Source organism: Lacerta agilis, chromosome 3, assembly GCF_009819535.1.
Source record: "Lacerta agilis isolate rLacAgi1 chromosome 3, rLacAgi1.pri, whole genome shotgun sequence".
NCBI lineage: Eukaryota > Metazoa > Chordata > Lepidosauria > Squamata > Lacertidae > Lacerta > Lacerta agilis.
In genome coordinates, this window is record NC_046314.1 from 107,556,588 (window position 1) to 107,581,874 (window position 25,287).

Sequence of the window (25,287 nt, forward strand, 5' to 3'; positions counted from 1 at the left end):
TCTTTTTAGGAAACTTTGGTGGGAGGGAGTGAAGAGAAGGGGGGAGTATGATGGGAAGAGAAAGAGGGAAGAGGAGGACTACTAAAGAGCAGGGAAAGAGGAGGACTACTACAGACATCAAGGTTATGGTAGCTATAAAGAAGCGGGTGTCAATTATATCATGTTAGGGCAGTGGTTTCCAAACTCTCCTCCTCATGGACCAACTGACAGGCCACTGAGGGTCTTGGCGGACCACCTATTGAATTTTCTGCCTGTTACAGCAATTGCAAGGCACTGTGCGGGTTCCCATTGCATATGTGTTGCTTTTATTTCTTACACATTCTGCATTTTATTGCGCTGCAATAAATGCAAAACATACAATACAGTGGTACCTCAAGTTAAAAACTTTATTCGTTCTGAAGGTCCGTTCTTAACCTGAAACTGTTCTTGACCTGAGGTACCACTTTAGCTAATGGGGTCTCCTGCTGCCACCGCGCCGTGTCATTTCTGTTCTCATCCTGAAGCAAAGTCCTTAACCCAAGGTACCATTTCTGGGTTAGTGGAGTCTGTAACCTGAAGTGTCTGTAACCTGAAGTGTCTGTAACCTGAGGTACCACTGTACAATAAAAGGGGCAATAAAATACAATTTAAAATTAATACAAATATTTAACGCAACGGATGCGCCTTCTCTCTCATCTTCAGCCACAAATCTACAGGCATGTTGTGGGCCACCTGAATGAAGCTGGACACCACTGGTGGTCCACAGACCACAGTTTGGAGAACCCGTGAGTTGGGACAATAGAACTATTACTGGGCATTTGTTATTTATCAAACAATTACTTGTTCCAGGTGTTAATCCAGGCTCTTAATCTCAGGGCCATGGGTTCGAGCCACGCGTTGGGTAAAAGAAGTGCTTTTTTTTTCTTTAAAAAAAATGTTTAGGGGTACTCTCGTTTTCCTACTCATACTGAAATACTTCCTCTCAATGAGGCCAAACATTTAGGGGTATGTGTACCCCTGCATCCCCCCCCAGAAAAAAAGCACTGGGTAAAAGATTCCTGCATTGTAGGCGGGTGGAGTAGATGGTCTTTGTTGTCCCTTCCAACTCTACAATTCTACGATTTTATGTTGGTAGACCCCAACCCATATACCAGCTCTGAATTATTCAGCCAAGTAATCAAAAGGAGAGTCTTAATGCTCATGATAAAAAACTTTGAAAAGGGTGTCCTTCTCCTTTAGGGGGTGGGGAAAGATGGGGACATCCTAAGCTGCTGATTTGAGACTTGTTTCATTAATTGCCCACAAGGCTTTCTTGTGAGGAAGTGTGTGGGGAAGCATTGCGACCTGTGTGTGTCTGTACTGGCACGGGCCTACACTAATCCATTTACAGGCCTTCCCTCCTCCTTTCTCTAGTGTAGCTGAGGAAGCTACCTCCTTGCGGCAGAGTATTCATTCACCCAAGTAGTAACCAAGGACAGTGCAACCTCTCTTAAGTCAACAAACCATCCAACCTGGTGTTTGCCAACCTGATGCCCTCCCTTGTGTTTTGGACTACAAGTCCCATCAGCTGTGCTGGCTGGGGCTGATGGGAGTTGTGATCCAAAAAAATAAATAAAATCTGGAAAGCACCAGGTGGCCAAAGGCTGGTCTAAGGCCTCATTTGGCCTTCAAACAAAATGGCGGCCATGGCAATGGAAGTCAAAGGGGAAAGAAAAAAAACATTTGTAAAGTGCTGAAAGGGGTAAGGAGGTTGGCTTTAAGCTCTCTACAGGTGGCAGCTTGCATGATTTCAGCACTAAACCAGAAATGGAGGAAGCATCACAGAGAAAAGGGAAAATGGCAGCCCCTTAACCGAGCTACGCACCCTGCTGACCAAACTAAGCCTGCTTCTGCCATTTGGACTGGTGAGGATCAGCACAATCCCCATGAAGTTTATGTGTGTCATATGCACTGGATCTGAGCATGGGAAATCCATCCCTCTGGATAAGACTTTGCTTCCTTAATTCTTAAAACAAAAGCTTCCTACCTCATTAGAACGATGCAATTTTAATCCGCCACCCAATGTAACCCGTGCTTGCCAAGAATGGGATTGCATACATCACCAAAAGGGAAGTAGTAGCAATTTGTTGGTCACTGCAAGCTTGGCACATGTGAGGGAGAGAGTGCCACAGCCAAGCCAAGCAAGCAACAGTGGGCTGTAGGGACCAATAGTTTGACTCTGCATAAAACATGCATCCATCCACACTTGGCGACTCCAAACACTTCAAGAGTTGGATGGAGAGAGCATGACTGAAGCAAATTCTGAAAGCAACGTACATACATAAGCTTTTGAAAAACCCAATTGTGGACCTTGGACTCTGTATCAGACTGGCTGGGTTGTCCCATCATCGCACACTCAACCCCTTTAAGAAAAGTATTGCTTTGGATAGCTGGATTAAAACCTTGGGGGGGGGGGCTGTTTTGTTCTACTGGCACAACCCAAAGCTTAAATGTGCGGCACAGACTTAAAATTCTTACAGTTTCACAACACAAGAGATTACAAAGAACAGTGGCTGCAGGGGTGAAGGTCAACCGTTTTAACTATAGGTATTTATTTTACCCCAGCGTGCTTCGGATTGGCAATGCCGATTTTGCAATTAAAAGGCAGGTAAACAGTTTTGTAAATCATGGGAAACACACAGAGAGAGAGAGAGAGAGAGAGAGAGAGAGAGAGAGAGAGAGAGAGAGAGAGATCAAACATTAAGACGACCAACTAAAAATAGCGTCACAAAGTGAGGAATGAGAGAGGCTGTGAAGACAAGGGAGACTTGAAACTGTATTGCTGGACTTTACCTCTGCTTTGTAAAAGGACGTCACTGTATCCAGAGGTGAAAGCCCATTACTTTAGCAAACTACATTACATTAACCACTAGCAGCATTTGTTGGGTTGGGGTTTTTAAAATTATTATTAGAAAAGCTCCTTTCTCTCTCTCCGAGCCAGTACATCAGCTAAATGGAAGCTGGCCCTGACATTTGTACAACCAGGACATACGAAAGGCAAGCTGTCCTGTGCCGTCAGATGGCAAGGGCTTAATCCACTAAAACATTCAGAGCCGTCAGGCAAATGACCCCTCCCCCGCCCCATGCTCCCCCATATTTAGATATTCCTCATCGCTGATCTTCTGAAGGACCCTCTCTACACTCTTGCCATTAGCTCTCATGCCCATTCCTAGAAAAATTGCTCCTCTAGGGGGGAAAAACCGCACACTATAATCCTCTTTTGTACAGAGGGCAACCCACAGCATCTTTAAAAGAATTGACAGTAAAACTGCAAATACCCTTATCCTTCCAATTGCTCGGCTGGCTGTCCATCTCTCTTCACAATGGATCTGCCCCTCCAGCTGGGATTATCAATTATGCATACCAATGGAAAGGCTGCAGTTGGAGAAATAAAGCACCCAGAGAGATGACACATCAGGCTTCCTCCAGCAGAGGTCTGCAGTCTCTTGCCTGCTGCACGGCTGCTGCAGGACTTAAGTCACCTGACTGTCTTCTGGGTGTGGAGCAGACTGACGCAGTGCAATCTGTAACTAGGCTACTGATATTCCCCGCGCTAATTCCTCGGTTCAATCTGCTTACCGTGGCAACCGGTTTGCTTGCTGCCGGTACCAAAAAACGGATGGGGGGGGGGCCCAAGGGGAAAGAAGACTGACGCTGCAATACAGAACGAACACACACACACACACAGCTTTTTTTTAATACTGTGTATATCCAAATAACTCGTGGGTTGCTAGATCGTTAGGGAGCATCGCGGGGTAAAACAAAATCGCACCAGGGCAAAAAGGTCTTACAGGCAGCAAGAAAGGACCCAAGGTGAAAATAATACATGGTCTAAATGAAAATATAAGCCCAGTAAATGCATGCAGGCAAATAATACATTTATGTACTGCATTTCAAGTATTCAAAACACTTAACCATAGTTACCACCTCCCTGTAAGGTAGGCCCTGCAGCGATTAGCCTAAGCCAAGTGTGGTGAGCCTTTGACCCTGTAGATGTTGCTGAGCTACGGCTTCCTTTCAGCCTTAGCAAGCATGGCTGAAGGCTAGAGATGATGGGAGCTGCAATTCAGTCACACCTGGAGGGCCAAGGGTTCCCCACACCCGGTCGAAGCCCATCGAGTGAGTTCACGACAGAGGTGAAATATGTACCGGGGGACTTGCTCCATTGCAAACTATTCTTACGCTGCATCAGCTTTCAGTCTTTGCAGATACAGTGGTACCTCCAGTTGCAGATGGGATCTGTTCCGGGGCTCCGGTCGGATCCCGAGGTTTCCGCAACCGGAGGGACCGCTTCTGCGCACACACACGGGGCGGTAGAGCGCTTCTGCGCATGTGGCAAAAACCTGGAAATCTACTTCCTGGTTTGCCCCTTACGTATCCTGAAGTTTACGTAACCGGAGGGATAAGTAAGCGGAGGTATGACTGTATTTTACAGATGCCCAATTACTGATTGGCATATGGCATGGATCAATTTCCAGGTTCTATTTTTTTTAAGTACTTTTGACTATGTTGGTGCTAAAATTGCAGGGAGCCAAATTTTTGGCTGCTGTGTACCTAAGCCGGCCACCTTAAAATGGTTCTCTTTTTTTAAGGTAGAACTGTGCATCTGGTCAGCTGGCTTGTGTGCGCTGCTGCTCCTCCTCAGACCACAATTTGGCTTGCCACCTCTCCACGCAGTTTGGAAGGATTTGCAGAGCACGCCAGCCAATCCTCAATCAGTGTTTGCAATAAGTATTTCCGATGACAATACGCAAGGGCTTTTCGTTTGCTTTGTTTTAAAACCCAGCCCCACCAGAATTTATCTGAACCGACACCATGAATTTCCTGGTTCAACATCTAGAGTTGGGGTACACCAAAAGCTATGACAGCAAAGCCACGCCGGTGCTGCAGCAGTGCATGGCACTGCAGCAGCAGTGTGGGCAGGTTCCCAAATGCAGTGCAGTGATTTAGAACTGGAGGGCAAGCGTCTAGTCCTCGTGGCTGCTGCAGAGAAAAGCCTGGAAGTGTGACTAATGCAAAGGCTCAGCACTTACTTGTGCCAAGAAAAAGTAGAGGTTTTGTACAGAACTGGGCAGATTCACATTTTATTCAGCTAGATAAAAAGGGAAGGAGCTAACCAGAATATTGAAGTTGCATGCCATAGCTAGTGGGGTCCTGCCCCCACCACCATATACCTGGCATCAGGGATTGACTACTATGCATTTTCAACCCTATCCTCAAACTAGAATTTACAAGGGTTGTAGATGCCACACGCAGCACAAAAATAGGAATTTGCCTAACACTTGTGCAGAACCATGCAATATTCAGCAGCACTTTTTTGTTATGTTGCCTTACTTTGGTTGGGGGAGGGTTTGGGGTTCCCCCAGTTTTGTTTTGTTTTTGCAGTATTCATGGCTTACCAGGTTTCCAGAATTCTTCATAGAATTGCAGAGTTGGAAAGGCCCACAAGGGTCATCTAGTCCAACCCTGTGGAAGGCAGGATAATCTTTCACCCAAGGGTGGGGGCTTGAGCAAGGAAGAGGAGAAGACAGGCAACGAACCAAGGCAGCAGTAAGGAGAGGTTGAACTAGATGACCCTCAGGGTCCCTTCCAACTCCATGATTCTAGGAATGCACAGGTGAAAAAGCATGTTACACAAATGAACCCTACACTGGTGTAAAAGCCTTGTCCCCAAAGGCATCTTTGGTGGGTTCTACTTGCCAACACGTGAAAGCCTAGGGTCCAGGTTAACTGCAGAACTTAACAAAGTTTGAAAAACTCTACCTTTCTGATTAATTTTCTAATCATCCACTCAGTTCTTTGGATGCTTGCAAAATTAAGAATGGAGAGGACAGAACCTATGGTTCTCTGGGACGAGTGGGGCCAGAATATTCCCGGATGTGGCTATACTACCATATACTTATACTACAGCCTACTGGGGGATTGGGCAATTAAAAGCAGCTGCTAAACATCTTTGTGGGTTATTCTTTCCCTGATGGTGTTTCTTAGCTGTAAAAAAAAAATTGTCTTGGGACCAGGGCCAGCCCAAGACATTTTGGCACCTGAGGCGAACCACAAAAGGAAGAAGATGGGAGTGAAGATCTGCCTCAGGAACAAGAGCTGTTGATTCTGCTGCCCGAGGCAGTCATCTCACTTTGCCTCATGGGGGGGCCGGCGCTGCTTAGGACCAAGTGGTTATGGAGCTATCCAGGACAGAATGAACACCACTTATCTAAGATACAGCTGCCACCATCGTATGACATGTGCAAAAGTGTCAAAGATGTCTTAAAATGGGGATAGCCAATGTGGTGCACTCCTGATGTTGCTGGACAACAACTTCCACCATGCCATCTTGAAGGCATCACACTGGCTTCCCCTGCCTTAAAATGGACATAATGTTATTTGCTAATTGTCCAAATATCACAATGGGGATTTACTAGGATTCTTAACTCTAGTATTTAAAATAAAATAAACTCCAGAAGAGGACTTGGGAGCCATCAAACAGCATATAAATTCTGCGATAAATGAGTAAAATAAAAAGCCATTTAGGGAAAGGCTACAGAAATAACGCTTCATAACTGTCAAACTTTTGCAAGTGAAAAATACAATTGTGGAGACTACTTTTTCACTTTGCAGGCACTAGGTGGCTGTAGAGCTCTGCTTTCGGTCTTGGCAATATTCTCAAGATAACAAAGCTACATTAAGACAGCTCTTGTGGATACATTTCCCTTTTCAAATAAATGCAAGCTCTTGGCAGGAGCAAAGCATTAATGGTGCAGATTCAGCAAAGCCGCTTTTTTATGAACGACATTACAAAAGTGAGGCAGCCTTGTAAATCGGAACTTTTTTGGGGTGATTAAGAATTACCTATTGGCTACCAAGCAGAGAAGCTCCGACGAAAGTTGGTGCATTTTTTAAATTTTAGGCAAAAAGACCAGCCATGACCATGAGTATTTCAGATTTCCGGAGAAAGGTATCAAAGAAGCAGTAGCCCTCTTTTACACACAAACTTCAATTAGGGTGCAGCATAATAAAAAGTATTTCCAAATCAAGCAATCAAAACTCATAATCGGGCAGTGTTACCCTACAACAGGTGCTTGTACCCTTGCAGCAGTAATAATAATAATAATTATAATAATAATAATAATAATAATAGTTATTTATTTATACCCCGGCCATCTGGCCGGGTCTCCCCAGCCACTCTGGGCGGCCAGAAATGCCTGTTAAAAAAAATACAGCCTCAGTACATGGAAAGTCCATAATTCAGCTACCTTGCTAAAGATGAGCTGCTCTGGGTTAGTACCTAGATGGGAACCTGGAAATCTATGTGGGATACCTATGAGTTCCATGGGTGAAAGGCAGGGTATAAATCCAAACAAATAAAACAGGAAAGTGCTTTTGCTGGCCTTTAAAAAAGGAACAAGGAAGGTCAACATGCAGATTTCTGGTGCAAGAAAGCTGTACAATTTGGGGGCCACCAACAATAAGGCCCTACTCGCCACAGGCACTGACTTGCAATTGCTTAGTTACAGGAAAAGCTAGATAGGACAGAAACTCAATATATTGAACTCCAAGCTCCACCAGAGGAAAATGCAATGTACGAGCAACATTTATTGCAGCAAATTGTTACAGAAGTAGGACACAGATCCCTCTTGTTGAGAAGTCCAGGATCATTAGGGAAGGGAGCAGAAGAACAGCAATGACCAACAGAAGATGATGTGGGCAGAATATCCTCCTGCACAGTGTGCATTTGAGTAAGCATGGACATTCAACAGATGAGTTGCAGTGGAAGAATGATTACAAGTTGACTCAGACATCACCAGCATTTCTATAGGGCTGGGAAGGGAGTTGGAGAGAACAATGTCCTGCTCCTTCAAATCCTCCTATGCCTATTTCAGAATCTCAAAGCTGGAGAACAGAGTTTTCTCATTTCCAAACCCTCCCCAGCCACCTTTAGGGTCACCCTACAATTACTAAGTCTTCTGGACTGAGGCTAACGCTCACTCAACACAAGAAAGGGAATTTGGGGCTCTTAAGACTTGAAACTAGGTTCCCTAAAATATATCACATCTTCCCATCTACCTGAACCTAAAGATCCTCTTTTGAGGTCCCTTGCCATCATGTGAAGAGAGGCCGGAGATTACAACAGAGGCGGCCTTTTCGGTTGTGGCACCTCGGTTCCCAGAGAACCATGCCTGGCACTTTCTTTATGGTCTTTTCCCCATCAAGTCAAAGCTTTTTTTGTATATATTCAACCAGGGTCTTTTAAATCCTAGGAAAGGGGTTGGCTAATCCGAGTCCCTGCAGATATTGCTGTGCTCCGTCACCCATCGCATTGGCAAGGTAGACTTGCAGTTTAGAGTTTACGGCTGTTGCAGCCCAGTTTGCAAAGTAATGCATTGGTTTGGAGAAATACATTTTTAAAACGGTTGCATGTTTTCCGTAGTTCCACATTCTGTGGAATTCCATACAGAATATACGTGTCACAGAAATACATGCTATCTACAGATTTTTCAAGTTCTTGCTGTCTCTGTAGTTGTGGATATAATTGAAAATAAGCAAACAGCACCTACAAAATCCTCCATTGTTTTAGAGACAGAAAATTTATATCCGGTATAGTTGGCTGCCTTTCTCCTTGTATTCTCCAGCCATGTACCCTATTCATCATTTACCTATAACTGTTCTCTAGCTCAGAGAGCAATCCTCTCCAGCTAGCTTCATACCTTCAAAAACACAGTTCTATAAAATTCACATGTCCATATCCACTTAAAAATAAGAAGACAAACAGACGAAGTTCAGGCAAAGTAAATTCGGGTTGTATTCAAAGAAGTCAAACTCACGAGTAAACCCACTGAAATCAACTGGCATAATGAACTTACACCCATTGGTGTCAATGGGTCTGAGTATGATATTGTGTTGGATGCAGCCCATAATTCACAGTTGGGGGTTTCATGGGGCAAACACATGAGCCTCCTTTAGAAAAGCAGCCTTCCTAATGCATATATTAATGCTTTTCTTCCTGGAAACTACTTGAGACACTCCTTCAAATATTAATTAAGCAGGGCCTAAATTATACATGGGGACTGAAAGGGAATGTGCTTGGATGACATTTTTGGTATGAGGAAGAAAAACACAGCTGACTGCTGTTTTCAACCAGAAATCCGACTAGCAGCCTCCCTTTTCCTTTTCAAAAATGTCAGAAAGCCACTTATGCACTGTGGAAAGCATAAATACTACAGCTGGATAATCGGTTGGATTATTAATTAACCTAGAAATTCAGTACCACAAAACAGATTGATGGCCCACAAATGTAGTTAAGCTCTGGGGCGAAGAGCAAAGATTAGATAAACATTTTATTTTTATTATTCAGAAGACAAAGCAATCACTAAATATCAGCTTCAATAAACGAAATATCTCGGTTCAGATCAGCTGTGCTTCTGAATGCCGATTGCTGGTTGATAAAAGAGAGGCCATCCCTATATTGCGGCATTTGTGGAGTTAGTGCACACTTAGGTCACAATTTTTTTTATCCCAAAGGACATGAGGTGGTGCATGTGTGGTATTATTATTATATTATTATTTATTAGATTTGTATACTGCCCTCCAGCTGAAGATTCCAGAGCTGTTCACAACAGAAAAATTCAATACACATAACAAAACCAAAACAAGCCAATTTAACCCATTTCCACAAACACATTTTAAAAGCTGTAGAATGTATTACAGTGGTGCCTCTGGTTATAAACTTAATTAGTTCCAGGGGTCCTTTCTTAACCTGAAACCGTTCTTAACCTGAGGTACCACTTTAGCTAATTGGGCCTCCCGCTGCCGCCATGCCACCAGCAGGCGATTTCTGTACTCATCCTGAGGTAAAGTTCTTAACCCGAGGTACTACTTCCGGGTTAGCGGAGTCTGTAACCCGAAGTGTTTGTAACCCGAGGTGTTTGTAACCCGAGATGCCACTGTATTATTTATTAAATTTGTGTATCGTCATTTATTAAATTTGATACTAAATATGGTAGCCTACTCTTTCATCCTCAACAATCACCCTTGTTAGGCAGGCAGGCGGTCTGTAAAATGGACCCCTCCCCATAATTCACCTGATGGGCTTCACAGCTGAATGGGCGATTTGAACCCAGGTCTCTCACGGCCTTACCGCTTTGAACCCCAACCATTTCTTGGTAGCCTCAGTGAAGAGGGTTGCTGTACTTCTAACCTTGTGAGTGAGTGACAGGTGTCTACTGACTTAATACGCTGGAATGTTTAAGGAACACTGAAGAGCTGTGGGGAGAGTGCTTTAGTGCTGTTCTCCGAATCTCTGGTTAGTTTTAACTGTGTTGTTAAAAAATGTGTTGACTAGTGAATGCATGCATGGCATGTTGTTGGCTTAGCAATCATGATTTGTTTAGGTGAAACAAAACCACAATCCTGGGCTTGGACATCACACTTAAGCTCGGAGTCTGCTTTGTTTAGCTGCTAATGGAAGGAAGAAGCAAATGAACGCTCATGCCGTGCGCACATTATGGCTTAATAAACTAAAATTTTTGGCTAAGCATTATTTATTAACTGAGAAACATTTAGAAATCAACAATGGAAAAACTCTCTGAAGTGTATGTAAACTATAAAACTATCGTCAAAGATGCACAGATAAGACTACACATAACTAAATCATGTGTCTGAACATGTTTGCTGAAATAAAACCGGTTTCAGCTTGCATCTAAGTGTAGCATAGCTGCCTGTCCAATGTTAATAAGGCAGGAAGATTCGATTTCTGGTTAAGGGTTTTCCCATGAAAGGGCTGGCAAACACCTCGTGTCTGAGAGTCCCTGGGAAGTGACAATGCCTAGTCATGTCTAATAAGCAACTATGCTAGATGAATAACTGGGCTAACACAAAAGGGCTGCTTTGGATACAACCCTAAACTACAATTTAACATTGTAAATTCACAAGGCAGTAATTAACAACAGCTTGCTGTTCTGTGTGAACCTGGTCAAACTCTGCTTTATTTTAACCATAGTTAGTGGAAACAAGCAGACTTCAATCCAAAGGTTGGGAAGGAGCAGGGTTGCTTTCACTAATTGTAGCAGAGTTTACATTACACTAATCTTTCAACACAGTTTACGATAAACTGCAGTTATTATAAACGGAGATGGAAGTGTCTATTTTTTACTGCAGCCATAACAGAAAGCAGTGTATGGGGTTGTTAATTCTCTGAACACTGCCAATGCAAAGCAATTCCAGACCGTACAGTACACATTATTGCTTTTGTAACTAGTTTATTCAACTGTAGCCTGTCTTGGTTCAGCAGAGCAGCATTCTTCGGGGCAATGGAGAAAATGCTCCTGTATGTTTTGTGTTTTCAGAGCCCAGTTCGCTGCATGTGGATTGGGTCTTCTTGCCCTCTTGCAAAAGAGGACACAGAAGTGTATAAAACATGCATATAGTACTTTGTATTATATCCAATTTATATTCTTTTGCATGGGGCGTCAAAGGTTCCCAAAATAAAACAGTGCAAGAAAAAAAAAATATGTCTGACAAGGGATAATGGAAGCAGGAGCTTTTCCCATAATTATATTGCCATACAAGAAAAGGCTTAACCTGTGGAATTTCTGCCTGCATCACAGTTGTTAAACACAAGAGCTCTGCTGCCCTCCACTGCTGCTCCTAAACCATGCGAAGAACTCAAAACATTTCATGAGTTGTAAACCAGTTGTGTTACTGTAGCTCTCTGATCAACTGACCACAGGCTGGCGATACCACATTTAGTGCAAGACCAGGTGTGGCATTTCAAATGCAGTGGAGGGAGGGAGGGGTCAAAAAAGATTTAAGATTTACAGCAACCAAGGGTCAAGATGCCCATGTTTGAATAAATTCAATATTTAAATTGTTAGAGGAAAAACAAGCAGTGTACTTTTGTTGCAGCTACTTACTATCTATACTTGGCAGTAATGACAACAATGTTATCAGCTGAAGTCAACAGTCACTCTTTTTTTCCAGCAAAAAAAGGGGGGGATTTGTCTTTGATATGAATATTTCCTTTTCAGCGTTTATATCAGCAGCAGCAACCCACCCACTTGAATCCCCTTATCTCCCCCCCCCCCGGCAGGAAATTAATCCTTCTCCCCCTCAGGTTGCTGTTAGAATAATCCTAGAACCCGCCACCAAATTTCACTTTTAAAAATCCCAACACATCCAAGAAACTGGACAGAAATACTAGACTGCACTACAGGGTTTACCGTATTTTTTGCTCCATAAGACGCACTTTTTCCCTCCTGAAAAGTAAGGGGAAATACCTGTGCGTCTTATGGAGCGAATGGTGGTCCCTGGAGCTGAATTGCCCAGGGGCCAAAAGCAGATTGTGCTTTTTATTTTACAAAGAGAAAAGGGAGTGTTGAAAGGACCCCGCTCAGCAGCTGATCAGCTAGAGATCGGGAGAGAGATAAGAGTCCCTGCTCCCATTCAGCCCCGCCCTCCTTTGTTGAATGTGCTGCAGAGGGAGGTTGTTTGTTTCCCCAGAACATGTGACTGGCTGATTAGATTATCTGTCTGGAAACAGTAGAAATGGCTCCCTTAAGATTTTTCAGAAATGTGAGTTAAACCCCATAAAAATGGGGCTTTTCCTCTTTGCTTTTCCCCCTTTGCAAAAGGAGCTTTGCTTTTCCCCCTTTGCAAAAAAAGCTGCAAAACCTTTAGCTGATCCTCAAAAAAAACACCAAAAAAAACAAACCTAGGGCTTTTCCCTTTGCAAAAAAAGCTGCAAAACTTTTAGCTGATTCTCAAAAAAGGCCTTTTGCCTTTACAAAAACAGCAGCAAAACCTTTAGCTGATCCTCCAAAAAAAAAACCCAAAACCCCAGGGCTTTTCCCTTTGCAAAAAAGCTACAAAACTTTTAGCTGATCCTCAAAAACAAAACAAAAAACAAAACAAAACAGGGCTTTTAGAGGAGGAAAACCAGAAAAATATTTTTTCCCTTGTTTCCTCCTCTAAAAATGAGGTGCGCCCTATGGTCCGGAGCGTCCTATGGAGCGAAAAATATGGTATATTTCCCAGTGCCTCAGCAGCATTAGTCCAGGAACTCTGGGCTACTTTGCAGCACTGGTGGAACCCATGTTTTCTCAATCACAATACCCACCCACCCCCTCCAGTTATGCATTTACACCAGTGGTTCCCAATCAGGGGTCTGGGGACTCCTGGGGGTCCATGGAACACACCTAGGGGGCTCGCAGTCCCATCCCTTGCCTCCCCCGCCCCCCAAAAAACATTTTTTGCCATTTTTTACATGGTAATATCACAGGAAGACATGCCTCCCATCGCTTCAGCATCAGGTACATGCCTGAAGCTGTTTTCGCTGTGAACACGAGTATTTTTACCTGCATTTACTTTTAATGCTGTTGCAGCTAAGGATGAACGCTTGCCTGTGAGTAAAATGGGGTAACAAAGTGGGAGATTGGCCTAATAGCTAATATTTATGCTTTCAATTGGACTGCATAAGATGGGATTTGAACTTTGTTCAGACCCATGCTTTTAAAACACAAGCAGTAAGCTGAACTTTTCGTCTGCTAACCCACACACTTGGGTCTGTAGGTGGATAAAATATAGTTAATTATTTTCCCTCACCTATCTAATAAAACCCTTCAGATATGCTATTGTACAGTCATAGGTACACTAAAATATTGGGTTTTCTCAATATTTTCTCTGGGCAACTATTACTTCTTTCCCAGGAAAGGGGTGAAAAACAAGATTCAAAATGAACCAAACTGTACCTTCTCCATTGTCTGAATCTGCATAGAAAAACTAAAGCGAAACATGCACCAAAGAAGACTCAAAAATAGCTTCCAAATAAACCTGGAAGCCCCTTTTCAGTTGTCTGAAGATGATACTTCCTGGCAGGACCAGTGCTAGGGCTTCTTGCGCCCTAGGCGAACCACCTTCTGGCGCCCCCCGCCAAAGCCTGCTTTAGCAGGAGGTGGGGTGGTGGTGTAGGTGGAGAGGCTGCTGCTTGCCCGTGCCGCCCCCCGCCAAAGCCTGCTTTAGCGGGAGCCGGGGTGGTGGTGTAGGGGGCAAGCAGCACCTCTCCGCTACAGCGGAGAAGCTGCTGCTAGCCCGTCCCGCCCAAGCCTGGCCAGCGCCCCCTCCATTTTGGTGCCCTAGGCAATTGCCTAGTTCGCCTAAATGGACGCACCGGCCCTGCTTCCTGGCTCATTTTGAGGGTCTTCTATTGAAGTTGCATGACTCTAAAGTTCTCTGTAGCCATTATCAATCACATCTCTGACTTCATGCATTGGTTAGAAGCAATGAAAGGTGGGAGCAGGTTCACATATCACAAAGCAATTATTAAACAGTGCCTGCACATTTTGCAACTTTAATTCTACAGCAGCTAGAGATGTTTAAAAAAGAAAAAGAAGAAAGCTCAGCATCTGAACCTCTGCTGGTTTGTGGTCCAGTACAGATATATTCCATGTCTGCATTTGAGGGCAATGTCTGATAAAGGAGAGGTTATGAAATGCATTTCCAATACCTGGTATGGCAGGGATGGTTTTAAATTCACCTCTTCTCATCAGAACTGCTTGGCCAGTATGACAATCAGTTAAGAACAGAGGAAACTGCTTTATATCATGTCAGCCTGTTTGTCCATCTGGCTCAGTACTCTGACAGCAGCTCTCCAGGATTTCAGGCAGAGACGTCTTTCCCACCATCTGCTACCAAATCCATTTTTGAACTGTAGATGCCAGGGGTTGAACCTGTGTCTTCCCCCATGCATACCATTTGTTCCACCACTGACTTATGGTCCCACACTCCAGTATTTATTCCCACCCTACATTTTCTTAAAACTTAATTAAAAGGTAAAGGTAAAGGGACCCCTGACCATTAGGTCCAGTCGCGGACAACTTTGGGGTTGCAGCGCTCATCTCGCTTTATTGGCAGAGGGAGCCAGCGTACAGCTTCTGGGTCATGTGGCCAGCAAGACTAAGCCGCTTCTGGCAAAACTAGAGCAGCGCATGGAAACGCAGTTTACCTTCCCGCCAGAGCGGTATCTATTTATCTACTTGCACTTTGATGTGCTTTTGAACTGCTAGGTTGGCAGGAGTGGGAACCAAGCAACGGGAGCTCAGCCATAGCGGGGATTCGAACCGCTGACCTTCTGATCGACAAGCCCTAGGCTCTGTGATTAAGTGTCTCTTAACTGCTAGCGCAGCCTTCACCAACCAGGGGTCTTCCAGATGTTTTGGACTTCAAGGCCATGTTAGTGGATGCAAAGGTAGTGGAAGGTCATGCTAGTAGATGCAATCCAGAGAACGTTCACTTACAACTCCACTGAAGTTTCAATTTACTCAGCTCCTGAGTTTCAGTTTACTTCTTCATTGTTACTTTAGCTCACCTATCTTCCGCTGGGACCATGCGCATCGATTACAAAGTCGTTTCTGGGTCAGATTTTCCATGCCTTTTATAACAACAGGCAGTTCTTTTCCATGCCTATACCACCATTTCAAAGCGAAAAGTGGTTTTCGTTTTCATACCTTTTCAGCAGCAATACAACTGCTGTTAAATGCTTGCCACAACCTTCAACTTCAGTCAAAAAGAGCTAAGGAAAACAGAGCCTTCCTTTTCAACTGCGCTTTAACTGCCTTCTGTTGTGCTTGTTGTTGGCAGCGTTGGCACAATACCTGTCTGCTTTTTAAACACATTATACATAATAAACAACTGACAAGAGTTCAAGTGTAGAGCAAGAGAAGTGTTTTCTATTTTTAAGAAGAAGAAGAAGAAGAAGAAGAAGAAGAGTTTGGATTTGATATCCCGCTTTATCACTACCCAAAGGAGTCTCAAAGCGGCTAACATTCTCCTTTCCCTTCCTCCCCCACAACAAACACTCTGTGAGGTGAGTGGGGCTGAAAGACTTCCAAGAAGTGTGACTAGCCCAAGGTCACCCAGCAGCTGCATGTGGAGGAGCGGAGACGCGAACCCGGTTCACCAGATTACGAGTCTTCCACTCTTAACCACTGCACCACACTGGCTCTTTAAAAGCTGGTAGCACAGCAGGCAGATTAAGGAGAAGAAACCATAGCTGTGGAACACACTTTTAAAACCAGTTTAGAAGTGGCATAGATGTTGAGTACCAGACCAGCTCACCCCTTTACCAATTTGGGCATTTATCCTTAAAAATGTATATTAGAACTTAAAATGTCAGAGCAGTAGGGTCTTTTTGTTTTATTTATATTTCAAGCTTTTTAATGTATCACTTCTCCATCAGCATCAGCAAAATGGAGAGCTATCGACTACCAAATACAACTGTTTATAATTTCTGTAACTTACTGCAGTTTGAATGATCCGATTAGTTAATTTTAAGGTATCATTCAATTCATTTACTACACATAACACATTCATATTATTCTATGCTTGCCTTTGGCTGATGCTATTAAATACAAAAATTGTGCCCTAGTTAAAATATTTATGTGATATTGAATGTTAGGTAAAGGTAAAAGTCCCCTAGATGGTTAAGTTCAATCAAAGGTGACTATGGGATGTAGCGCTCATCTCGCTTCAGGCTGAGGGAGCCGGTGTTTGTCCACAGACAGCTTTCTGGGTCATGTGGCCAGCATGACTAAACAGCTTCTGGTGCAACAGGACACCATGATGGAAACCAGAGTGCACAGAAACGCCATTTACCTTCCCGCTGCAGCGGTACCTATTTATCTACTTGCACTGGTGTGCTTTCAAACCGCTAGGTTGGCAGAAGCTGGAACAGAGCAACGGGAGCTCACTCCATCGTGGGCATTCAAACCGCCAACCTTCTGATTGGCAAGCCCAAGAGGCTCAGTGGTTTAGACCACAGCGCCACCCGCATCCCTATGTCAAATGTTACTCTTACTTGAAGTAGGTTTATTGCTTTCAATGCCTCCACTTAAGGCATTACTAACATTTTATATCAACCAATATCTATAAAATCAGAACTGCCGTACTGAGAAGGACTGCTGCAGAGTTCAGATTTCTAACAAAGCAGGTGTTTCAGAAGCGATGCAAAAATAATTGCTGTTGCTGTAATGCAGATTAACAGGATCTGCATGGGAAGCTAGCACACAAAAACCTTTAGAAAGGAAATTCTGAAAAGGTATGTCTAATTCAGGACACAGCTTTTCAAGTGCAGCACAGGAAAGGCATAAAACGGTGGCATGAGGCAGACACCTTTGCACAGTATTAAGCCTTTGCTTTTAAACCATAAGCACAGAAATGAAGCACTGAAAGGGACATCACAATAGGTGACTCAGAGGTACCCCACATCAAGGCTAAAGAATGGCTCTGTTCTGTGCCAGAAGCAGTTTTTCCGCTGAGTCAGAGGCTTATGCATAATTCACAGGAATCTTTCAACAAGAGGCACAGTGTCCTGAAGTGGAAAGTCACACACAACTGGAATGTGGCAAACAATTCTGTGCAACAACAATAAGAGGTAGGAGACCCAACAGGACTGGCAGGGGGAAAGATTCTGCCCAGACACGGTTCCCTGACTAACCGCCGCAAAGCAATAATTTCTGTTGTTAGGCTCCAGGTCCTGCTGAACAACAACACCCGGAAGTTTCCGAAGTTTCCTTATCACCTCAACACAGATTCTTGGGATTTTCTCCTTTTTTTGTCCCCAAGTTTCCTTAGCATCAAAAAGGGGGATAAGGGTATGCTGTACAATAAGTGAGCACTGGAGTATGATAAGCACCAAGAATAAGCTCTTCCCCCTCTTCCTCTTAGTTCAGCAGAGCTTCATCAAGAGATGTTCCGGGTGGACTCTAGCGCACCCTGACCGTCAATTTATTTGGTACTTACAAAGCTAAAAACAGAAGGCATATTTCTTCTCCAAAGGGCCTGCAAAAGCTGCATCAAAGGCAGCAAGATTCTAAAAAGGAGGGATGGATGAGCAAGAGTAACAGGGACGTCTAGTGCTTTGTGCAAAAGCTGTTTCAGTTGGGTAATAACCCAGGAAAAGGTGTCATAGAAAAGGTGGTTTAAGGCAGACCTAGGCAACCTTCGGCCCACCAGATGTTTTGGACTACAATTCCCATCATCCCTGACCACTGGTCCTGTTAGCTAGGGATCATGGGAATTGTAGGCCAAAACATCTGGCCATAGCTGTCAACTTTTCCCTTTTCTTGCGAGGAATCCTATTCAGAATAAGGGAATTTCCCTTAAAAAGGGGGGAAAGTTGACAGCTATGCATCTGGCGGGCTGAAGGTTGCCTATGCCTAGTTTAAAGCCATCCAGATGTTGGAACCTGTGGCCTTCACTACGGAATTGGACTCCAGTGCACATTAACCCCAGCCAACAATGGCCCGAGACTATGGGAATTGGAGTGCAACATCTGGAAGGGGCCACATGCTCTCTATCCCTGGTTTAAACCAGGGGTGGGAAACCTCAGCCCTGGGGGTCAAATGCAGCCCCCTCTAGGCCTCTCCACATGGCCCTCGGAAACCTCCAAACTTCTATATTCAGGCCCTGGCCCTAAGTCCAACCCCAAGTAGGCTGGAATATGGCTCTTGAACTCCAACAATACCTCTTGCTTGTCTGGATGGAGAAAGGGGAGTGTAGAAACCAGTCTCCTGTACAAAGACGGCACCACCAGTGGCCCATATCCCTCAGAAGGTTCCCCAGAGAAGAGATTGAGGTCCCTCCATCTGAAAGAGATTCTCCACCCCCTGGGTTTGAAGGAAGGGAGAGAGCCATACAGAGGATAGATGAAGGAGCTCTGGGCCTAATGGGTAGCAATAGGAAGAGTGTTTTTAGAGAGCAGGAGATCTTCAGGCTATTCCAAGTGGTAAAATTGAAGGAGGGTGTGTGCTGTTGGGGAAGCAGGAGAAGCAACTGAGGAAGGGTGCTTCATACGGTGCGGGCAACAAGAGAAGTGAATGATTCTGGTGGCAGCATTCTGGATGAGGTGCAGGCAATAGTCAGATGAAAGTTCCACACACTTTCATCTGGCTACTGTACAACTAGGATTGCTTCTATTTCCCCCTTTTTTGTGATGGCAACCTGTTGTTGCTTTTGTTGATACTATTATTTCTTCTGTCTAGTTCATTTGTAATTGGAAATCAATAAAACACATTTTTTTTTTAATTTTAAAAAAAGTTCTGTATGTTTATCCGAACCCAGGGTAAACTATGATAATTCTATACAGGTGACTTTTCTCCATGGTACCAAGTAGGTTGTGCTGACCAGCCCAACCTTAGACGCCCCCCCATGATCCATCAACCCTTCAGTGTGCAAGTGTCCAAACACCTGGGCAAATGGCTCAAGCAGCATTGAAGCCAACAGTCCTTTCACATTGTTTCCCACTCAGCAACTTTTATTGAGAAGGTAGACTAGGACCAACTCCTGGATTCAGATAGCCTCTATGTCTAGCCGTTGCATCCAATAAGTAGAATTCATTGGAGAAGTGTAGCTAACTGGCAAATGAAGACTTATCCTCCCTGAGTTTGTCAACCCCACTTTGAAAGCCATCAATCACCACACCCTTATGGAAGCAAATTCTTTCAGCTAATTATCTGCATTCTAATAGACAGGGAGGAGAAGAAAAATCTCTGTTCACCCTCAGCATACCTCCACCATACTTTTTCAGTCACCTTTTCTCCAAGCATAAAAGGAAAAGAAAAGGCTTTAGCCTTTCTTCATACAGTGCTCCATTTTTGATTGTTTAGGTAGTAGGAGATGGGTGATTGACTCGATAGGTATGGTAAACCTGTTGACGAATGTTAACGACTGCAATTAGTCCTACAGGAAAAAGCAAGGGATAGTATGCAGATGACCAAAAGTAGCTACTGGACAATTTTTTTATTTATTTCAACTGCGTCAGACCAACACGGCTACCTACCTGAATCTTCTCCCAAAAACTTTATATAAAACTTTCTCCTAAAAATTCCTAACTTATTGACATCATTGCACACCAATAATCCCAGGAAATGAATTGGCTAAACGAGGCTCAACTCTCTGGTCTGTGTCTAGAGAACGGTTGCCCAAACTTGGGTCTCCAGCTGTTTTGGGGCTACAATTCCTATCATCCCTAGCTAGCAGGACAAGTTAGAGACCCAAGTTTGGGAATCCCTGGTCTAGAGTATCCAGATTAGAAGTGCCATCAGCAAGCGTCACCCAAAGCCATCTTCTGGCTTAAACCAATTATACACAGAAGACCCAACAGAGGCAACAGTTCTGAAGCAAGCAGCAGCACCTCCTTCTATGTGCAGCATAAAATTACAACCTCAAGGAATTATGTTGGGAAGAAGGGCTGGGCAGAAGGCAGAGAGGAAGGAAATTTAGACGGCCGCTTTCTGAGCCGACGCCACCACAGAGATGTACAGCCAGATCGTGAGACACACATTTTCAAGAGGGACACAAGCCATGGCATGCTGAAGAAACACACTGATTAGTGAAATGCAAAGGAAGTGAAAGCAGGTTACCTGAAGGCTTACTCAGCTTTGATGAAAACATAGGGGCAGGTTTCTCCTTTTCCTTGACAGAAGCAGCTCCTCTCTCAGCTCCCTTCCCTACACTGTCTAACTTTTTCTCTGCCGGCGAAGGAGTAATATCAGCTGGGGGCAAGATCCCCTTAGCTGCTTCAGGCACTTCTCTGTCCACTTTCACGGAGGGTTTTCCCAAGGCAGGACCCCTCTCTTCATTTTTGACTTGCACATTCTTTAAAGAAAGGTCGTGGGCCACCTCTTGGTAAGGAGACCGCCTTGCCTCTGATTCAAATGCATCAAGAAGCTCTGTGCTTTCAATCTCCTTCGACACATCTTTTTCCATAGCTCCCATCACCGACTTAGCAGCTTGATAAGGAGCTGTGGGGAAATCATCCGACTCTGGAGAGGATTCTGCAGACAACACAATTTTGTCTCCCACTTTGAGCTCCTTGGGAACAGGAAAATAACCTGCGCCAGTACGTAGTTCTTCCATGTCTAGTTCCATCCATGTCTTCTCCTCCTTTGCCAGATCTGCAGCTGCTACTTCTGGAGCCCAAACAGTGGGTGCATTTTTGGAGGGTTCAGTCTGAGGCTGGAAGGATTCTAAGTAAGGCTTGCTAAAGGAAGGTGGCAACTCCTTCTGCTTCTCCTCCCAGCCTCCCTTGGATACAATCTTAGCAGCAGATGCGGTGGTTTTCTCTTTCACAGCTTCCCTCTCTTTCGGGCCAAGAACAGGTTCTTGACAACTACCAAATAAGTCACTTTTCCCAGGTGCTTTCTCGTCAGGCTCGGCATATTCAGGCACAGGTTGGGAAACACATTCTGAAATGACCTCCTTGGATTTCTCTGCAACGGCCGGTAAAGCAGATTCATTGGAAACCTTAGTTTCTTTAACTAAGTCGCATGCAATGGATATATAAGAATTCTCCATGTCTTCCGCAGTTGTACCATTCTTATGGTCGGGTTCCTTATCGGCACCACCAACCTTGGTTTCTCGTGCTTGACTTGCAGGTACATTCATTGCCTCCTGATACGAGGGAGGCTCCTCGGACTTCTGCATTACATTCTCGTAGTCGTTCTCGTAATCGCCAGCAAAAGCTTCCAAAGTGGAGGCTTTGGTTTCCACGGCAGGAGCAACCACCCCAACAGCGCTTGCATTCAGCGGTGCTTCCATGACAATATCTGGCAAGACAGGGGAAGGAGCTGTTTCAGACCCTCCTTCGAAGGAGGGGCAGAGCTGCACGGCCGCGTTCAAGGGCTCTTGCGATGACTCGGACACCTGAACCAAATCGATCTTCGTTTCATAAGCAAGTTTGGGGCTAATTGCATCATGAAGTTCACTCTCATATGCTTCTTGCACTAAATCAGGAGTGAGACCTTCGGGCATATTGGCCAGAGCATCAGTAGACGCCAGCAGATTCTCGGCTTTATCGGATTCAGCGTTCTTGCCCTGGCCACTTGCCAACTCAATGTGGGCAACGCTTGGTTCCGTGCCAAAATGGGCCTTCATCTCTGCTATCTTTTTCTCATCTGTTTTATTTTCAGAAGCCTGCTCCTCCACCAGAGACTTGGCTGTGCTGCCCTCAACTGTCACAGCTGATTCAAACTTGGCACAAGTAATGTAAGCTTCTGAAAAATCTTTTGAGGCTTCTGGAGTGCTGGGGAAAGAAATATCTTCATTGCTGCTTTCACGCTTCTTCTCGCTCTCTTTTTCAAAGTCTTTTTCTACCGGCAGAGCCTGAGCCTCCTCCATGTCATATTTACCTATACCATCCATCTGACTCCTAGCCATTTCTTTCAGACTGCTGCTTTCATTTCTAGCCAATGATGGTTCAAAAGGCTTGAAATCCACATAGTCATCCCTTGCAGAAAGGTCTACGAAAGCCATACTTTCGTCAGCAGCATGCTTTCGGTCTTCAAGAGATGCATCGTCATCGTGCTTCACAAACAGCTCGACGGGAGATTCTGGAGAAGAGTCCTGCTGGTGCGCAGGTGGTTTTTCTATATTAAACACTTCGTTAGCGCCTACTGGTTCCTTTGTCTGAGATGAAAAGAATGGCCTTGTCCCCGTGTCAGAGGGCACCGCTTCTGAAGGTTTCACTTCTGAACCACCATCATCTGCAAGGAATGGGTTCCGTGCGTTTTTGGTAGCAGCGGTAGATGCCTGGCTTTCAACCTGACCGTAACTGCCCTTTGCAGATAGCCCGCCTGATACTGTGCTGGGGGCTGTGTAGTCTTTAAAAGGATTGGCTGAGAGAGGAGAGAGAGAGGGAAGAGAAGCGGTAGCGTCAAGCGGGGCTGCAGCGAAATCTTCTCGCCATGCACGACCCAGCTGCTCCTGCAAGTCCATACCTTTGTCTGTGGCCGTGGACAGAAAGGAAAGTTAGCGAAGAGTGCAAGTGGTCTGAAAGTTAAGGCAAGTTTTAATGACAAGATCCCCCCCTCCAAATAGCTGTCAACTTTCCCTTTTTTTGCGGGAAATTCCCTTATTCCAGCGCCATTGCAAAAAAAGGGAAAGTTGACAGCTATGGCCGTCTCCCAATGCAAAAAAAAAAGGAAGGTTGACAGCTCTGCCCCCCCCCCCAAAAAACACAGTAGCTAGCTCTCAACACTTACAGCTAGAAAGGTTAGTAAGGAAAGCATGCAATATTGAAAGCTAAGAGAGGGCAAATGTAAATGAAGCAGCAAATGTTGTGCAATCCAATAAGGTGAGGGGAGACCTTAAAGCAATGCAAAGAACACAAGTTTTACAGAACAAGCCTGAGAAATAGGTCTCATTCTCCTACCCCCTCTCTTTTTTTTGGGAAAAAAGGGAGCGAATAATAATAACCCCGTGAATAAATAATATTGATGTTCTCTTAACCATATCCAAGAGAGTAGGAGAAGGCGATAAGTAATGCATTTCCTCTCCATTCCAAGTCTTCAACTAGGGTTTCCATATTTTTGAAGAGCAGGAAAAGAGGAAGCTATGACGGCCATTAAAAGCAAATAAATGCAATTTGTCTCAAATCTTACCCCTGGAAAAGAGGACGTGTCCTGGGAAGAGAGGACTCATGGCAACCCTACTTAACACTAACTATGCTTAAGACCGAGTAGGTTCCCTCCGAACCATCGTTTGCAAACCGACTTCAAGCCCGGGTAACAATGGGAATCCTGCTTAGCATTAACCATAGTTAAGAGCCAGTGTGAATGTTAACAGTAAACTGGGAAATAAATGCAAGGAGGACGAGGAAAACTCACAAGAATCTGAAGCCCAGTCTCTTAACTATTTTAATTAAGAGATTGGCAGCGTTACCTTCATCATACACCCGACAGGTGAGAAGACGAAGCAATTTCAATTATGGTTAAACTGCATTAATGCTAACAGTTCATTAATTGTAACAAATTAGAGCCAACTCTATATCAGCAAAAGCAACTACACCTTTAATAGTTATTCTGTTAATAGTAGCTACAAGGTGTTCCTACTAGGGGAAAGTTCCAAGAATTCGTGGGCAGCTGCAGTTTAACTGTAAAACAGAAACTGCCCAAGTTTGAATTTTGAGCCACTTTGAAACAAACGAAACATGTTTTACAAATTTAGAAGACTTTAGTATTCTTGGATCCGCGACAACCTTTTTTTTTTAGTAAATACATCTAGAAACTATTAGTGGGAAAGGAAAACGCAAAGGACACAGGGTTGGGGGAGAGGGTGGCATACTCTAATGCAAAAGGCTAGCTGAAATAACTTGCCTGCAGAAGAGTGCATCAGAGGGTCAGATGCAACAGGAAGAGCAAAAAGGGTCTCATCTGAAAAACAAATACAGTATGACCTCAGCAGAAATAAATGTGGAAAGTGAGTTTAAAGAAGGGAAAGAGGGGGAAGAGAGTATTCAGCATTCATATTTTTAGCAGATATTTTACACCCATATTTTAAAAAGAACGAAACGAGAGAATTCACATGCAGGATTACTCTGACTGTCACAAAGTGGAAAAGCTTCTGCTAAGAAACACTCCCGCCCCCCGCCCCACCCCCCTCGCCACTTGCCCCAATCTTAGATGCAGTCCCTAAATAGGAACGCCCAGGAATATTGACTCAGCCAAAAAAAATTCCAGGGCGTTTCATCCACTGCAGTTATTTGCTAATACGGGTCGTTAACAGGTCACTTAAAACTCCACCCAGAATTCCACACAAGCAGATGTGATTCACACAGGTTACTCTCCTAAGATGAGAATCAAGAGCCCCTAATTTTAGCATGCTTCCCGCTCCACACATTCGTCCTCTAAACATATGAACAAGTACGTTAAGGAATTGCATCTCTCGGGGGGGTGGGGCAGCTATTGCTAATTGACTGCAGAAATAAGGAAAAGATGTTTTAATATAATATTTGGGACTGTTCTAAATGCTACATAAAAGCAAAGCGGGTTGTATAAAATCATGAAATAGCATAGGCAGAATCGGTGCACTGACTTAAACGTCTCAAGAGTGCATGTATGTCCCACTTGCTCCCATACCAAGGCAGAGCTAACATATTTCCACTGAAGCAAACAGCAAAAGAGCTTTGGTTTTACCATTAGCCCTCGCCCAAGTCTTATACACCCTCCAGTTCACATCTTGCGATCAACTATTTCAAGAGCGTAGTATCGGCAGGATAATTACTAGCTATCCTTCCTGACTGATCCAAGAAGCAAAAAAAAAAAAAGTGTTATGCAAAGGGCGCCACCTGTGCCCTGCAGGAGAGCTCTGCCAGAGCCTCACTTAATAAGGCAACTTGTGAACTTGGTGGCAAAGCGATCAAAGGACTATGAGCAAGCCAGCGCACATCTAAGATGATGCAAAAGCTGAGCAATGCACACCATAGCTGACCATCAACAATAGGGA

At 44.3% G+C, this 25,287-nt stretch overlaps 1 protein-coding gene across 5 annotated transcripts in view; it reads right to left on the minus strand.

The window, feature by feature from the left end:
* RTN4 (reticulon 4) overlaps positions 1–25,287 on the minus strand; it is a 58,577-nt gene that overhangs the window by 18,450 nt on the left and 14,840 nt on the right. Inside the window, exons 2-3 of one of the 5 annotated variants that reach the window (XM_033145094.1) lie at positions 24,159–24,215; positions 20,427–22,679 (exon numbers count right to left, since the gene is read on the minus strand). The exons of 1 other annotated variant lie outside the window; for it this stretch is intronic. In XM_033145094.1, coding sequence (XP_033000985.1) covers positions 20,427–22,679; positions 24,159–24,215 — 2,310 coding nt within the window. Of the gene's footprint in view, positions 1–3,296; positions 3,500–20,426; positions 22,788–24,158; positions 24,216–25,287 lie in introns of those variants that run through there. 3 more of the 5 variants (XM_033145093.1, XM_033145095.1, XM_033145097.1) reach the window with 3 other exon arrangements.